Source organism: Chanos chanos, chromosome 8 (genome assembly GCF_902362185.1).
Source record: "Chanos chanos chromosome 8, fChaCha1.1, whole genome shotgun sequence".
Lineage (NCBI taxonomy): Eukaryota > Metazoa > Chordata > Actinopteri > Gonorynchiformes > Chanidae > Chanos > Chanos chanos.
Window position 1 is genome coordinate 40,900,022 of NC_044502.1, and position 12,820 is coordinate 40,912,841.

Here is a 12,820-nt window from a genome sequence, read left to right on the forward strand (position 1 = left end):
ACTCTCTCTTTGACAGGCTTAATGTTAACCTCTCTCCAGGTGGCCTGGGTTTTCTCTCTCTGGTCCAGGTAGTAGCCGCGGACAGGGTCTCCCCCATGGTCCGCAGGGGCTCTCCAGCCAATCACCATCTCACTGCCCGTGCAGTGCAGCAGGCCGATGGCCCTGGGAGGAGACGGAACACCTGCCGAGCCACAGAGGAGGTACAGAGTCTGAAGCGAAGGTGTTGACATGATGGATTTCAAGTGGATGCTTTCTTCCCAAAGTTAATTGGGCTATTAGCAAGATGATCTTTCGTTTCGCTTTCCTGATGCAGCAGTAGCACCACAAGGTCCGCTAACTCTCCTCAGTGCACTACCCTGTGTCTAATTAATCAAACGAGCAATGTTGTTTTAAACTGAGAATACTTTCCACTTTGGAGGCCAGTCTAAGTGATTTTCAATTTAAATAATGAACTTAACTGGTAAATCAATGTAGTGCCGGGGTATTACAAATGAAAAAGAATCGCAGACTTTTGCAAGTTCCTTTTTTTTCTTTTTTTTTTTCCCACTGAAACATCACTCTCATTCTTCCAGGTACATTTGCCTTTACGGCGGTGCTGTAAACTGCGACTGCTGTTCTGGAAAATTCTCTCTGGCTTTCTAATGAGACTGCAGTGAGTTACGCATAGATGACAGACAGCGAAGCTGGTGCAGTCAGAGTCCATTTACGCTTTGATACGTTTCGAGACGTGACGATCTCCGCGCTAAAGGGACAAAACGTCAGCTTGATCCTACATCAGTGTATTTGTAAATTAGACCAGTGTGACTGACAGCCAAAATGAGCCGCCATTACCAGGAAAGCGAGCTACGGAATACATATTATCTGACAGGCTTTCACAAATCAAAACTGTGCCAGGCTTTTTGGGGGGGGGGGGGGGGGAAGGGGGGGGTCAGTGGATTCTATTTCAGAATTTCAATATGAAGCAAAAGCCTTTTTGTTGGTCATGAGGTAGGCTATTACGAACAAGAACTATTGTATCTGCCTGTCATTTTCTTGGCCTGAATCACCAGTAATATATTATATTTGGAGGAGGGTGTGCTTCTGGCCTACACTGTTCCTTGCCTCACTTTATTGAGGCCAAAAGGACATCAAGATTTAGATCCCAAACAAAGAGGGTTTTTTTTCCCTCTATAGCCATGCCTTTAGCTTCAGCAAAACAATTTTTACCTCTCGCCAAAAAAAAACCCCAATAAAGTAACCTGTTACTGCTCAAGATGTCTATCGCCAGTGCTTCAATAAATAAATGCTGATGTTAAACTAAACCCAGACAGAGTTATTGGTGATTTTTACTGGTTCCCTAAGCTATAAAACTGCTTTTGTTGTGGTGTCAGTTTTTGCTCTTACGTATGGCTGCTTTGACTAGGACTGGAGCAGACTCATCAGAATATTGACTGTTCCCGGCTCTGCCTACAGACTTCACCCGAAACACGTATTCCTTATTAGTGCACAGACCGTGCACTGTGAACCTGAGGAGAGGATAGATAGAGAGTCACACTATAGGAATGTCTGCCAGGATGCTGCAAATACACAAAACCTTTCATAGTTATTCGTTCAGAGAAAGGTATGTATGTATGTATGTATGTATGTATACATTTATTTTTTGCTGCAGACCAAAGTGAACTTAAGTGTTTCCGTAGCCCACTCCATAGCTGACACCTCATATTCACAGAGGAGCATATGACTGTTTAGAAAATGAGCCAGTTGATTATGATTATATTTACTCATGGTTTAATCAGTGTGTTGTCATTGATGAAATGGAGTATTGGAAATAACCTGGTGTTGGCCGTGGGTTTGTTATTCACAGTGTTCCACACATTTGATCCAACTTCACTGTAGTAGAGATAGTATCCCAAAATGCCTTGGTTGTCCTTGGGCTCCTTCCATTGCAGCAGGACAGATGTGTTTGTGTCCCGGATGGCTTGCACACTATGACCTGGGGCAGGTGGTGCTACAGCCCACACACACAGTTACATGCACACACACACACACACACACACACACACACACACACACCATCACAGCTGTTTGCCTTGAATCAAAAACAGCAATAGCAATCAGCAAGAAAATTATGTATGTATTTTACTCGCTCACTCACTCTTCACTCGCTCACTAACTCATTCACACACTCACTCACTCACTCACTCACTCACTCACTCACTCACTCACTCACTCACTCAATCTTTACTCGCTCACTAACTCATTCACTCACTAACTCACTCACTCACTCACTCACTCACTCACTCACTCACTCATTCACTCTCTCACTCACTGTTCACTCACTCACTCACTCCCTTGCCCATTCCAGAACGTACTTTGAGGCTTTCCGAGTGAGACTGGTTGACTAGGCTCAGAGGAGTCACTGACCCCATACTTGTTGACAGAGCGCACACGGAAACAGTAAGATTCTCCTTTCTGTAGGTCAAATGCACAAAACCTGGGGGAGCGGATGGTCATGTCCAGACTGGCTAGATGCCAGCTCTCCTTCCCAGCAATGGACTGGAAACACAACCAATAACCAATCAAATCCATCAGTTTATACACTGAAATGGGCTACTGGCATGTTCTTAACTGTCAACCAATGCAGCAATGTGTTTGTAAGGAAAATATATCAGTCAGACTGCAGAGGCAAACACGTATAAATAACACACGCTCACAAACAGATAGGCCATTTCCTCTTGTGTTGTCTACCTCTTAATTGCATACTCTTTCATTTCCTTCTCCTCCACTCTCATCTGTTTTTTTTCTCTTATTTATTCTTTTCTTTTGTCTAAGGCTTTTGCTGCCCTTTTAAATGCTGCTCTCTCTTTTTTAATATAAATTACATTTAAATAAAACAGGACACTGTTATGAAGATAATCTATTATATAAAGCTTGCCTGGGGTAAAGGGAAATTTGAAATTTTTTAATATATATTCCTGAAATGAACGCAAAATCAAGACCTGTAATTTCAGAACCTTCAGATGGATTGGACGGTTTTATTACAGCAATATGTATAAAAGTCCAATAAAAATTCCCTGTCCTGTGGCAATGCACAGGTTGCCTGCTCAGTACTGGAGCTTTATTCTTGCATGTTCTTTCTGCTCTTGGCTGATATCAGAAAACTCCTTTTAAAAGCAGATGCAAATGTCTCTTTAAATGAAAAAAAAAAAAAACCCAAAACAAAATAAAATTACATTGTGCATCTAAACTTCTAGTAATAATAATAATATTAATAATAACAGCCTGCAAACTTCAGACAGAAGAGAAGTAAAATGTTTTGTTTTTGAAGAATTTTTTGTTTTGTTTCACTGAAACGTACTTGTAATATGGCAGAAAATCACATACTAAAATGTACTGTAATCACAGAATAAAACAAACTTACAGCCCAAGTCACAGCCCAAGAATTTACAGCCCAAGTCAGAAACTTAAACCAAGGCCGTGTATTACAGATTCACTACTCCAAGAAAACCCTTTCAAGTTCACAGCAAGATTGACTTACACTGCCCGACCAAAACCAATGCCACAAATGAGCTACTTCAAGGCTGTTCTTCCTCTTAATGAGCCAACCAATTCTAACCTTAACTACCGCCAATGATATAAGCCACTGTGTTTTGCCCTGATGTCTTTCATTAGTGAGGGGGTCAAAGTGTCCTGTTAACTATACCCACTGGCTTGCTCTGGAAAGAAAAACAGTGTAGCTGACTGAAGAGAATCATCTGAGAGCACAGACTACAAAAGGAATAGACCTGAGTTCATTTGGATAGTGTGTTAATGAGTGTGTTGGTGAAGAGAGAGAGACAGAGAGAGAGAGTGTTGAGTCGGGTTTCAAACTCACACGCTCCACATAGAAGGTAAGGGGTTCTCTGCCGCGTGGTTCTGGCTCGGTCCAGCTCAGCACAGCGTAGGTGTCGCTCAGTTCACACACATGTACATCAGTAGGGGGGAACGGCACCCGAATCTGACCTGGAATGACAGGATGGAGAGAAATTAGAGCTAGGGAAATGTAGCATCTATGGACAGTTTGCGGTTTCTTGTATCATATTCCTAGGTGCAGTGATGCATTCAGAGAGAGAGAGAGAGAGAGAGAGAGAGAGAGACAGAGAGAGAGAGAGACAGAGAGAGAGAGAGAGAGAGAGACAGAGACAGAGAGAGAGAGAGAGAGAGACAGAGAGAGAGACAGCGAGAGAGAGACAGAGACAGAGAGAGAGAGAGAGAGAGAGAGAGAGAGAGAGAGAGAGAGAGAGACAGAAACAGAGAGAGAGACAGAGACAGAGACAGAGAGAGAGAGAGAGAGAGAGAGACAGAGACAGAGACAGAGACAGAGACAGAGACAGAGAGAGAGAGAGAGAGAAAGAATACAAAGAAGAAAGAGGCAGGGAGCATGGTGGTAATGCTGGTGTGTGAATGGCGTGAACATGCAGTGAAGTGAGGAGGCCACTCTAGGTTGGTCTCTCAGTCTCTGGTGTTTCCAGAGCACTCAGAGAAACAGCACTGCCATTTCCCAGAACACCAGGGCGCATGAGCCACCCTGAAAAATTGGAGGCAATTTCTGACACCATACAGATCTGCTGATATTAGGCCTTTTCCTGGGCTATTTGTGTCCAAGTACTATTTACCTGTGTGGTTGTTTTAGAAAACCAAAACTAAGGGAAAAGTATAGCCATCATATCACCACCAAGTCTTATGTAAACCTCCCCCCCCCCACACACAAACACCTTTAGTGACACAAAAAATGTATTTCCATGAATATAGTACAGTAAAAATAATTATTCACAGATCACGGTAATGGTGTTTTTCTTACCTTCCAATTCATCTTTGGTGATTTGAATTTCTCTCCCTCTGTCAACCTTGACAACTGAAAGAACAGGATGAGAGAGTGAGGAAAAAGAAAAATGCAGGTCCAGAATTACAAAATGTGTAAGAGAGAGAGAGAGAGAGAGAGAGAGAGAGAATGAGTGAAAGAGAGAGAGATGGCCTTGAGACTAGTCCATTGTCAGAATCTCTAATCATTTCAAAGTCTATGGTTTGCTGTGATCAGAAAAATTCTCTCATCATGATAAGTGTGAACAACCTACACAAGGGCATGAAGTGCTAGTAAGGCAAATGCGTCTTGAACATTTTTACCCCTGCTGTCGAGAAATAAGCGTAGCGAACAGAACCCCTCTCCAATAAGTGCGTCTGTCTGCGTGTTACCGACGTCTTTCTCAGACAAAGATTATGCCTAGTCTCTTGCTAAATTGCATTCTCAGCGGGCTCTCTCCATTTCTACATTTGTTCTCTAAACCCAGTTCAGTCCAGGACTGGTTTGCGTCTTTGTCATGAAAAACCGGCTCGTGCCAAAAGCTTCAGTCTCACCCATGGTCCTGCTGGGTTCCGTCGGGTCAGAGGTGAGCACGGGATCCGTGGCCTTGGACGGGCGACCGATGCCCGCTTGATTCACCGCGCACACTCTGAACTGATAGAAGGTGTTTTCTTTCAGAGCCGTTACGGGATATTGGCAAATCTTCTGAATGGTGTTGTTACAGCGCACCCACTCCCCTACGCCAATCTCACATCTGCAGGAGCAAATAACACGACAGGTTATAGACAGCATCAGCATCAACCAAACTAAAAAACACTAAACAAGAGGAGAGGAGGACACTCAGCACTCTTCCTCTGAGAAGGCAGATTGCTCTTGGAGGAAAATTGTTTTTTTTTTTTTGTTTTTTTTTTGTAGCACAATGACTCAGTTGTGGTAAACCGAGCTCTCTTACATGAGATTGTCCCTTTTATTGTCCCTTCAGCATAACAAATCTCTAAATCAGCAATCAATAGGAAAATCACGAAGACAACAGTTACGAAAAAAACAAACAAACAAACAAACAAAAAAAAAAACAAAACAGTAATGCATAAAAAAAGCCATACAACTAGCAAATAGCCCTCAATTACCTGGCCTTGTAAACAATGTACAAAGGAAAGAAGAAATCATAAAGGAGAACTTTCTGAGTGTGTTATGTTGTTGCTAGGAGACAGGAGAAGGGCAGGCTAGGTGCTCTCTGTCTCTCTCTCTCTCTCTCTCACTATGGTGATGTCTTTTATCTGAAAGTTTTACGCTGCAGCAGTTATAGGACAATCAGACACAAATCTATTAAAAATTTACATCAAAGTTTCTTTGGTTTCCAAAAACAACGGAAAAAGATGCTGCTGTGATTCGATGGCTAAGTGAAACTTTCACACAGTGAACAACACCTCAGTCCACCGACAGTCATTGTGATACAATGATAAAAGAGTAAGACAGAAAGCACGGTAAAAAAATAAAAGACAGTTAGTTGATGGTGATAGGTGCAGGAGAGCTGACCATGCCATTTAGTTTACCTCTCTATGAAGTAGCCTTGCACTTGGCTAGCTCCATCTGCACTGGGTGGTTCCCAGCTAAGAAAGACATAGTCCTTATTTACATCAGAGCATAGCACATGCAGAGGAGAACCAGGGCCCCCTAACACAGCGGCCGACCCATCTGAGATCAAACCAGAGAGAGAGAGAGAGAGAGAGAGAGAGAGGGAGAGAGAGAGAGAGAGAGAGAGAGAGAGAGGGAGAGAGAGAGAGAGTGAGAGCGAGAGAGAGGGGGGGAGAGAGAGAGAGGGGGGGGGAGAGAGAGAGAGAGAGAGAGTATTAGACAGAGCTCCTTGACTGACAGAGCATTTAATGAAAGCAGTTCCTTGAGTAGTTGAGTGGCCTATTGTCTCTCTAAATGCAGCAGACCCAAAAAGCTGACTTGTAAGGTTTGATTGATGTTAAACAACAATGGATAAGAAAACCCGAAGACAAAGTCCTTCAAAAATGAAGAGCAGTCCTAATCTCCAAGCTCAGGCATGTCTCCTTTACTTAAACGATTTCAAACGCAAATAACACCACTGAGATTAGAAAAAAAAGAAAAGTCACCAATGTCAGGCCTAGCCTGGCTCACTAATTTCTACAAGCTGCAGATATGGGAGTCCTTTTCCTTCAGAGAGACAGAAAAGTCAATGCTCACAGCCTGAGTGATGGTAAAAGCTCATTCATGGCAGAGAGATCAGGCTTTCTGTTTTAGTCCACAGGGAAAGTACTTTTTTACAGGACTTCTGGAAGTGACTGGAGGTAGTAATAACTTGTCTAAAAATAACGTGTTTCACCAACCTAAAGCCACATACATACAGGCAATCCAGAGATACGCCGCAAGAGCCAGAACCGTGAACACGTTTGATCATGTCTTGCCAAGAGTCCAAATGAAATAAAACCAAGTTGAATTATAATCATAGAAACATATACGCATAGGAAAGAGGCAATCCTAGATGATATGTGAGATTTAAGCTGGCTGTTTTTTTTTTTTTTTTTTTTTTTTAGATTGTGAGGTTCATATTAATGACGCACATTAATGACTGGTGGTGTGGAGGTTAGAGAACCGGGCTTGTGACCGGAGGGGTTGCCAGTTTGACTCCTGGAACTGACATCCACAGCTGTGCGCCCTTGGGCAAAGCACTTAACCCCAATGCAAGGAATGCTGCTCCTGCATCTGGTGTGCGTTCACTACTGGTGTGTTGGATGGGTTAAATGCAGAGGACAAAGTCACCGTTCACAGTGTGTGTGTGTGTGTAATCACAGAGATTTACATCTATATGCATACTGAGTTACAATTAATATGCATTTTTGCCCTGTCCACAGGGCGGCATACTAAAGAATCTGTAACACTTGCAGTAAGTAATAAACAATAAACTAACACGTCTTATCATGTGATATTTGGAAATGAATGAAACGGCGTTAGGCTCACCTCTGACATAGATGTAAGCACTGTGCTCAGTTACCCCATCCCAGGTCCTGAGGCGAACTGAATAAACCCCCTCGTGCTCCTTATGCACCCCTCTCAGAGTCAGGGAGGTGGAGCGGAGCGCCGTCTGAACCTCCACACGGCTAGACTGCCTCAGCTGCACCCCTAAGCATGTGACAAAGGTGAGGGAGTCACTAACGTGACACGCCAGAACTGACTAATCAGAGAGATTTATTCGACAAAGGGGACGGAATCACTCATATATCACACCAATCAGAGAGATGACTTGGGACTTAGTAAGTTAACTGAGAAAGTAAGTTGGCAAACGGATAGAATGAAAGTTAAGATGGGAATACTAACCAAACAAACAAACAAAAAAACCAACGAATAAATACATAATTTCAGCCAAAGTCAAGAGTATATATAAAGAGAAATAAATGACAAGAAATGATTAGAAACAGGAGAAACAGTTTCACGTCCATATACAATTACATCTCATCAAGACCTTGACTTGCACAGGCTGTCTCTCCCCAAACTCACCATCTCTGAACCAGGACACATCCTGCTGGAACGGCAGCAGTTCAGAGGTGAAGCTACAGCGTAGGGTGAGAGCCTGTCCTTCCTTCACGAACGTTGGAGGAAAGACAGAATCAAACTGAGCGTCATGTTCCAGAGCGGGAACTAGAGAAGAAGGAGGAGAAGAGAAAGAAGAAACAGACATGAGAAACACTGAAAAAAAAAAATGATTTAGTTGAATGGGAATTCATATTCTGAATATCCTTTCTTATTTATTATATAACGTCATTGTGGCACTGGATTGATTTCAAATAGGATTTCCCGTAATGGCATTAAAATTTAATTTCATATCATTTCTGAAGAGAGGGTAAAACGATTCTTCTCTCGTTCTTCCTTTCTTTCTTTTTTTAAAACAATTTTTTTTTGGAACATTTTGCTTTTGTGAGCCGCAGACATTGGAAACGAACAATGTAAGAAGGATTTTGAACATGAAAACCGTACAGGCAGGCTAAATCACTCGAGTGATGGAAAAAGTTCTTTCTTCCATTTTTCAAAGGAACTTCCCCCAGACTTCTACTCCACGAATTGTAGCCTTTCAACCACCTCGAGGATGAGAACAAATATTTGAGTAACGAGACTAATGCCACCAAGAACAGAAGCACAGGAGGACATGACAATTGTGAAAAGGCACGCTTCTCGAGAAAAAAGAAAAACTATTTGTTTAGCTACCCTCCCTGTTGACAGATGAAAAAATTGCAGAAAGATAGGACCGAAAAATCGGGTTGGCTTCAACAGCTCCTGAACCGCTATTCTCACAAACTGATGAATGAAGCATTCCTATATTTAATAATATTCTCCCTCATCACAGATAAAGCCAAATGAGAATTCAAATTAGCCTAACACCAAACTGTAATAACAAATTGATTGTGTTGGGTGTTAATGATGAAGGTCATGATGTATTGGTTGCAATAGCAATGTTTTATTATTTGGTAAATGACCTAGGAGGAGAAGAAGAAGAAGAAAAAAATGTAATATATTCTTGTAGCTCCATGTTGGGATAATGAAATAACACCCTTGATGCAAATATCATTTTGTAATCCACGGCACATTAGCTCTGCAAGAAGACATGTACTGATAAGGTAACATGAGGCACTGATTAGTGCAGCAGTCAGAGACTCCAATAGATTTTATTCAGTGAGACTTATTAAATGATTCTGTGGGAATCCAAATAGCTTCTGGCATTCCACATAACTTCATTTCCCAAAAGCTAATTCACATTAGTTGGCATACAGCGGTCTGATTCCTTATTCTTAAGTTATTCCTCTGCTTCCACTTCTCTCTCTCTCTCTGGCCTCTCTCCGCAGGATATCAAAGTCAGAGACAGACGGTCTCAATGTAAGGATTCAAAAAGCTTTGAGCTGGAGTGAATGTTTTGCTTTCAATTTATGATGAAATATACATGACTCTAATGTCTGGATCACTGTGATTCATACACGTGTGTTAGCTCACACATACACACAGAGACTCACAGACACACACATACCAACACACACACACACACACACACACACACACACACACACGCACAAACAAACAGACTGACAGACACAAACACACACAGACAAACACACACACACACACACACACACACACACACACACACACACACACACATACATACATACAAAGAAACAAACAAACAAAGACACAGACACACACACATACACACACACTCTCTCTCTCTCTCTCTCTCTCTCTCTCTCTCTCTCTCCTGCCACCTTAGGTCCACACTGGAGGCTTGTTTCCCATCCCTCTACCCCCCCATCTGTTTTCTGCTTTGCACAAGTTTTGTGGGATGAAAAAAAATGAGCAGTGTCACAATCTTCAAAGCACCAAAGCCTCTTGGCCTCACCAGAGGAAAGAGAGCAAACTTCAAAAGGCAGCGGAAAATAAGACAGGACATTTTTCATCAGGAGATGCAGCGGCACTTACTCGGAGTCCAGGAACGGTCCAATCCAGCGTCGGCTCCTTGATATGCTAAATTGACGTTTGGTGTGGAAGAGGAAAAGAGAAAAGACATTTACGTCTCTGTGCAAGCATCTTACTGCAAGTCACATCAAATATTCCCTTTCACCTGTTTTTAACAATTGAAGAACAGGCCGTGAAATATGGATGTCGGAGGGGTTTGGGCCTCGGAGAGTCTCATTATGACTCGCTGTCTAACCAAACTCTGAAGTCTGCTCTGGTTTAAGGGCAGGCTCGCACAGGTCATCGCTACGCTGAAGAAACTGACGTAACCGCCAGCACTTAAAAACAAACCTCGTGAAATTTTTATATTGAGCGAACAATGATTTAAGTGGAAAACCTGGTAATCGAAACCCACATGGCCATCTTGGGAAACCAAACCAGTGACTCGTTTTCTCAGTGAAACCGATTATCCTGACCTGCTCCTATCATTTATTCACCTCGTTCGTTGTGTTATGGTTAAAGATTCATGGTTTAGTTACAGCCGAAATTTTACAATGGGATGGATTTAGACCAAATAAAATAAACACCACCACTACTACTACTACTACTTAATAATACTGACAATACTGATACTAGTACTAAAACTCCTAATAATGATGCACACTCTGTCCATACCAACTATTTCCATCTGATTTTGAAAATGAGGAGAAATATTGGCAGAAAAAAACACTCACAGTTCACTACCAGTGTGGCATAAGTTGTAGCCTCCCCCAAAGGGCTCTTTGCTACAGCCATGTACTCTCCAGCATCCTCCTTCGAGCACCTGGAGATAGGATCAGGTGGTCACTGCATGATTACGCTCAACTCTGTGTGTGTGTGTGTGTGTGTGTGAGTGTGTGTGCATGCAGTTCAGCTAACTGTACTACCACACACAGGTGTCATAGCCCTGAAATTTCCTGAGATGCTGTTTGTCCCTTTTCCATTCAAAAAATATAATTTAAAGGAAAGGCCTATATGGTGAGTCAGATGTTCTGGAAATGTTCAAATAGTAGTATGTATTACATTCCTGTGTGATTGTACTCTGTCAGAAAACTCCGGCGATGTCTATATCAGCGTACGGAGAAACGTCATAGGCTTTTTCCTTGATCTAATCTCCAGTTAATCTTTTCACCTTCTGATCTCCAAGGAGGTTAGTCCATGCGTCTGCAACAACTTGTAGTTCCAGGGTTGGTGAGAGGTACTCAGGGGAACCCCGTTCTTGTACCTGTCAGAAAAGGGGTGAGGTACATCGTCAGACTGCTGTCTCTTTTGAACTGAGATCTTTTGAAAGAAGAAGGAAGTTTTTTTTTTTTTTTTTTTTTTACCAGGTGATGTGAGGAGTTGGACAGCCCTGGACAGTACAGGACAGTTTGACCTTCATTCCCTCCCACACAGTATGTGGACGCAGTGGAATGGGGAAATCTGGGCCTTTCAAGCTCAGATCCTCCAAGTACTTCTTATGGGCTGTGGCCTTCTTCTGTGCCTAAAGTTAAAGATGGTACAGGCACCACATCAGACCTGGGACCTTAATTTCTCAGACAGTGACCTCATTTTACAGCATAAGGGAAAGCACCTGTAAGATGATCTTTGTTTTGTATTACTTCAAACATTCAGAAATTTAGAAACCATAGTAGAAAAAGACACAAAGGAGTCATACAAGAGTGCTGAGATAGGGCCATATAAATCAACTAGTTCAACTGTATTTTCACTCATTCATTTTCATTCATTCATTTTCATTCATCTTCGCTTATCCTGATTAGGGCTGCGGAGGGCGAGACAGGTCACCCTGGACAGGTCACCAGTCCATCGCAGGGATATTTTCACTCAGATCTGCCTAAGATTTATAGTCATGGATTTCCACAAAGGGATTACAAGCCTATTTAATTTAAATGATCAGTATCAGAAGCAGTTCCGCTAACATTGAGCTAACATTCACCAACTGTTCCTAAGAAGAAATTCGTTCTTAAAATCCACTTATGCAGTTTTCCGACATTCACCAATGTTTTCATGTTTAGGATTTGTTCTTAGGTAAGAACAGGTAAGCATACTCAAGAGAACATTTGACACGTTTGTGCAAAATAAATGTTTATTGCGTTTTCTTCAATTCTGAAGTTGTATAATATTATAGGATTTAAATTACAATAACATTTATATCATTTATAATATTTTTTACTAATTATTTTCATTATTTTACAAAGCATTTCTGATCTTTTAAAATAAATAAACATTACACTAACACATAATGTAAAACTCCAGAATGTCATTCATATTTATTCATACTTTTGTACAATGAACAGAAAAAGCAATGTAAGAATATAACAGTGGATGTAGACTGTGAAGTCAGCAGTAGTTTTACATACACTACTTATGGGTTATCCTATCTGAACCCCAGACAGGTTGTAAAGCAGGTGTGTGAGAATCAGTCAGTTTTACTTTTACATATAGTCAAATATTGAAATACCTGGACAGAGCAGATGCAGCCATTGTAGCCTTCAC

At 41.8% G+C, this 12,820-nt stretch overlaps 1 protein-coding gene across 1 annotated transcript in view; it reads right to left on the minus strand.

Annotated features, from left to right (window-relative positions):
• myom3 (myomesin 3) overlaps window positions 1-12,820 on the minus strand; it is a 32,879-nt gene that overhangs the window by 10,167 nt on the left and 9,892 nt on the right. Inside the window, exons 4-17 of the mRNA XM_030781454.1 lie at window positions 11,650-11,807; window positions 11,457-11,549; window positions 11,020-11,108; window positions 10,310-10,354; window positions 8,342-8,482; window positions 7,805-7,966; window positions 6,373-6,514; window positions 5,374-5,573; window positions 4,820-4,873; window positions 3,854-3,981; window positions 2,352-2,535; window positions 1,813-1,987; window positions 1,384-1,505; window positions 1-181 (exon numbers count right to left, since the gene is read on the minus strand). The exon at window positions 1-181 is cut by the window's left edge and continues 7 nt beyond it. Coding sequence (XP_030637314.1) covers window positions 1-181; window positions 1,384-1,505; window positions 1,813-1,987; window positions 2,352-2,535; window positions 3,854-3,981; window positions 4,820-4,873; window positions 5,374-5,573; window positions 6,373-6,514; window positions 7,805-7,966; window positions 8,342-8,482; window positions 10,310-10,354; window positions 11,020-11,108; window positions 11,457-11,549; window positions 11,650-11,807 — 1,874 coding nt within the window. The remainder of the gene's footprint in view (window positions 182-1,383; window positions 1,506-1,812; window positions 1,988-2,351; window positions 2,536-3,853; window positions 3,982-4,819; window positions 4,874-5,373; window positions 5,574-6,372; window positions 6,515-7,804; window positions 7,967-8,341; window positions 8,483-10,309; window positions 10,355-11,019; window positions 11,109-11,456; window positions 11,550-11,649; window positions 11,808-12,820) is intronic.